Here is a 4,245-nt window from a genome sequence, read left to right as displayed (position 1 = left end):
AGCAGAGGCAGTGAAGGAGCGGCAGGAAATTCACGAGGGAGCTTCCCACAGACTCGGGCACAGGCAGCTCTGCACAGAGCAGCTTCTACGGAGAGCGTGACACACAACCGCGAACAACCCACCGGGGAGGAGAGACCCGATATCCAGTTTGACCGCCCTCCGCTGCGCCCCACCTGTCCAGGGCTCGCTCGGATGGGTGTTGCAGACTGTAAACCCCACGTCCTCTCCTCTCCCCCCAGTCCCCACGGGGAGCCAGCCTCCCTGCCTTCGGCCAGGACCCGCGTCCGCTCGCTCTTACCTTGGCTCGCGGTCCTTGCTCCGGCTCGTCGTGCCGCGGCGGGCGGGCTGGGGATGCCCGGGAGTCGGCGCTGGGAGGCGCGGACGCCGGGGCCGCTATTTGTAAACACGCTCCACGTGCGCTCGCCCTGCCCCATTCGCATCCCGCTCGGGACACCTGAGGATGCGCAGCTTTCTCGCGAGCCCTCCGAAGGTGCGATATTTATTGCACCTGGGAACGGAGGAAGCTTTGCCCACGGAACCGGGACACTGGGAAAAGGGCTGAGACAAGGTGAGCTTGTACCGCCCCCTGCTGGCCGGCGAAGCAGTCTGCAGGTTGGAGCAGCCGGGCCCTTAGCAGAACCCACGCGGCGCCCAGAGACGCCGCGGCGGCTGGGCCCGCCCCCTCCCGCCCGCTCGCCGGAGACCCCGCCCCCGGGCCGCGCGCTCGCCCGCGGAGGCCCCGCCCCCTCGCCGACACAACGTTCCTGCGGGGGCGCGCGCGTGCCCCCTAATCCCCCGCCTTCCGGCTCCGGCGGCGACGCTCGCTGCCTACTGTCTGCTGCCGCCGCCGCCGCCGCCGCCGCCGCCGCCGGTGTCAGCCTCCCTCGGGAGACTCCATTTGCTCTCAGGTTGGTTTGGCCGCCGCGAAGGCAGGCGGAGAGCGATGCCCCCGGCCCGCGGACTGGCCTCCCCTGGGCCAAGCGCCCGCCCGCTCGCTGGCTGGCTGCGGCGGTGACATCCTGGTCGCTGGCGTCCACGGAGGAATCCGGGCTCCCACAGAGCAAAGACGTCCGGCGTTCCGGAGCTCTCCGTGCAGGGAGAGGCCCTCGCTAACGCGGCTCCTCTCTGACCTCTTAATTTCAGGAGGTAGGCAATGCAGGTCCCGTTCCCTGACACTCTAGATAATGCCTGAAAGCAGTCTGTGTCGTATTTAGCCATCACATTCCTAGGAGGCGTTAATTTTCTCAACACAGTCGCAGGATAGATGTGGGTAATGCCACAGACCCTGATATTGAAAGAAAAATGTTTTTGGTATCTTCCTTTAGGTTTCGGAGGTTACGAGTGCCTATACAGCCCCCGACAGGAACTACTTCTGTTGGCCCATCGAGGATCATCTTTCACCAGGATTATCGTAACATCTTCACTGAGCCTTCCCCCACCCCATACCCTCTACCATGAGTCCTGATTTCTGCCAATGAAGTTTTTTGATGCTTTCTTTAATCATGTGACACCACTTCTTGTCCACCTTTTTCCTTTTCAGTTGTCAAACACATGAGGTGGACGTTTGTGTCATGTTAAAGTACACAGTTTCCTGCCTGTCCACTTTCACCTGATTTGCACCGCTCCCTTCTGTTCAGCTTGCCTTACCCTGCTTGCTTACAATTTCCATAACCACTCACTTGCACAACGTGTAGCAGCCCTTGCCTGGGGAGGTAGCATTCCATACAACACACTGCCTGACAAGGACAGCAGTCAGGGGGCGAGTTTTCCCGTTGTATTTTCCTATCAGGTTTGCAAGCCCTGTCTTCAACTCTTTGTTCCCTAGCACGTTGCCCCAAATACTCCCACCATAGTCTTAGTTCCTTTAACATAGAGCTTCGCCCGTAAGGATGGCAAGAATCAAGTATGTAATATGACTGTTTTGGAGACCTTGCTGGTACAATATTGGTTGTCATCGCCACTGAGAACGCAGTTCATGAAAAGATCTTAAACTAGGGAGGAGGAAGCGAGATAGAAGATAGGATTCAGTGGAGCCAGTCCTTGTTGTTTGAAGTTTGTAAGTTTCAAAACGGCAAAGTGAAGAGAGTCATGTAGGCCTTTTCTGGAAATTGGCCAGCACACTGTCCGTCTAGGTCCTAGGGGGGCAGGAAAGGGACCTTAAAACCCCATTTTCTAGTCTCATTGTGTCCAAATCTAAGTTGTTAAATATCTTGTTCTAGTAATCGTCTAAAATATTAGATACAATGTTGGGGAAACGAAAGCGTGTGGTGTTGACAATTAAGGACAAGCTTGACATTATTAAGAAACTAGAGGAAGGCATCTCTTTCAAAAAACTTTCTGTGGTGTATGGAATTGGTGAATCCACAGTGCGTGATATTAAAAAAAACAAAGAAAGGATAATAAACTATGCCAACAGTTCAGATCCTACAAGTGGGGTATCGAAACGTAAATCTATGAAGTCATCAACATATGAGGAACTTGATAGAGTTATGATAGAGTGGTTTAACCAACAGAAAACAGAGGGGATTCCAGTGTCTGGAACGATTTGTGCAAAACAAGCCAAGTTCTTTTTTGACGCCCTGGGGATGGAAGGTGATTTTAATGCATCATCTGGCTGGCTGACTCGATTTAAGCAGCGCCATGGTATTCCAAAGGCTGCTGGTAAAGGAACAAAACTGAAAGGAGATGAAACTGCTGCCAGTGAGTTTTGTGGTAACTTTCAGGAATTCGTTGAGAGAGAGAATCTACAACCAGAACAAATTTATGGTGCTGATCAAACTGGATTGTTCTGGAAATGCCTACCGTCAAGGACATTAGCTCTTGAAACTGAGCGGAGTACTTCTGGTTATAGGTCAAGCAGAGAGAGAATCATTATTATGTGTTGTGCAAATGCCACAGGTTTACACAAACTTAATCTTTGTGTTGTGGGGAAAGCAAAAAAACCTCGTGCGTTCAAAGGAGCTGACCTTTCAAACCTTCCTGTCACTTATTTCAGTCAAAAAAGTGCATGGATAGAACATTCTGTTTTCAGACAGTGGTTTGAAAAGTACTTTGTGCCACAGGTACAGAAGCATTTGAAATCCAAGGGGCTTCTAGAAAAAGCAGTGCTCCTTTTGGATTTTCCCCCAGCACATCCAAATGAAGAACTGTTGAGTTCGCATGATGGCAGAATAATTGTGAAATATCTACCACCAAATGTCACAAGTCTCATTCAACCTATGAGCCAAGGAGTTCTAGCCACAGTGAAAAGATACTACCGAGCAGGACTTCTCCAGAAGTACGTGGATGAAGGAATTGACCCCAAAATGTTCTGGAAGAACTTGACAGTGTTAGATGCAATTTATGAAGTGTCAAGAGCTTGGAACATGGTAAAATCAAGTACCATAACCAAAGCATGGAAAAAACTTTTCCCTGGCAATGAAGAGAATTCAGGCATGAATATTGATGAAGGAGCCATTTTAGCAGCTAACTTAGCAACAGTTTTACAGAATACAGAAGACTGTGAACATGTTGACCTTGAGAATATTGATCAGTGGTTTGACTCTCGGAGTAATGACTCAAACTGTCCAGTGCTAACTGACAGTGAAGGTGCAGAGGACCAGGCCAAGCCTGCCGAGCACAAGCCTTCCAGTAAGACTAGAAAAACAGAACTGAACCCAGAGAAGCATATTAGCCACAAAGCTGCACTTGAATGGACCGAAAATTTACTGGATTATCTAGAACAACAGGATGACATGCTTCTGTCTGATAAACTGGTGTTGCGGAGGCTTCGAACAATAATAAGAAGAAAACAGAAGATCCAGAATAACAAAAGTCATTAATAATCCTCTTAAGGGTTTCAGTGTGTTTGCATCTTTGTGACTTTTATCTGCAGTGGAACTTAATTATCTTGTTTGAAGTGCTGTGGATTTCAAGGCCAAATACATTTTATTAATGAATTTAGGATTAGATGCTGTTTTGGATTACTTAAATTACTGTGCTTGAATGTCGGTTCTAGAAAGTGAGCATTGACATGTATCTTGTCTGTTTCTAATCTGTATTATACTAATTTAGATCATAAGGTACCTGAGGCCAGGGATCCTGTATCTGTTTTGTGCCTGAATTTCATTGTCTAATAGAGTACCATGCACACTCTAGGCAATCAATAAATCTTTCTTAAATTGAATTTTTATGACTTTCTCTGAACTTCCGTTTCCAAACTGAAATACGTGGAGGGTAAGTTTCCCTTTCTACCGTTTTTCCACC

The 4,245-nt window shown here is 49.2% G+C and overlaps 1 protein-coding gene across 1 annotated transcript; it reads left to right on the top strand.

The window, feature by feature from the left end:
* Positions 1-2,243: 2,243 nt before the first annotated feature.
* On the top strand, positions 2,244-3,821 carry TIGD2 (tigger transposable element derived 2; the record flags this gene model as incomplete). The annotated part of the gene is made up of 1 exon (XM_079710226.1): positions 2,244-3,821. One exon carries the CDS (start codon positions 2,244-2,246, stop codon positions 3,819-3,821), a length of 1,578 nt encoding a protein of 525 aa, XP_079566352.1.
* Between the last annotated feature and the right edge of the window lie 424 nt (positions 3,822-4,245).

Source organism: Hyperoodon ampullatus, assembly GCF_949752795.1.
Source record: "Hyperoodon ampullatus genome assembly, chromosome: 1".
NCBI classification, from domain to species: domain Eukaryota; kingdom Metazoa; phylum Chordata; class Mammalia; order Artiodactyla; family Ziphiidae; genus Hyperoodon; species Hyperoodon ampullatus.
This window is presented reverse-complemented; position numbering and strand designations above follow the sequence as displayed.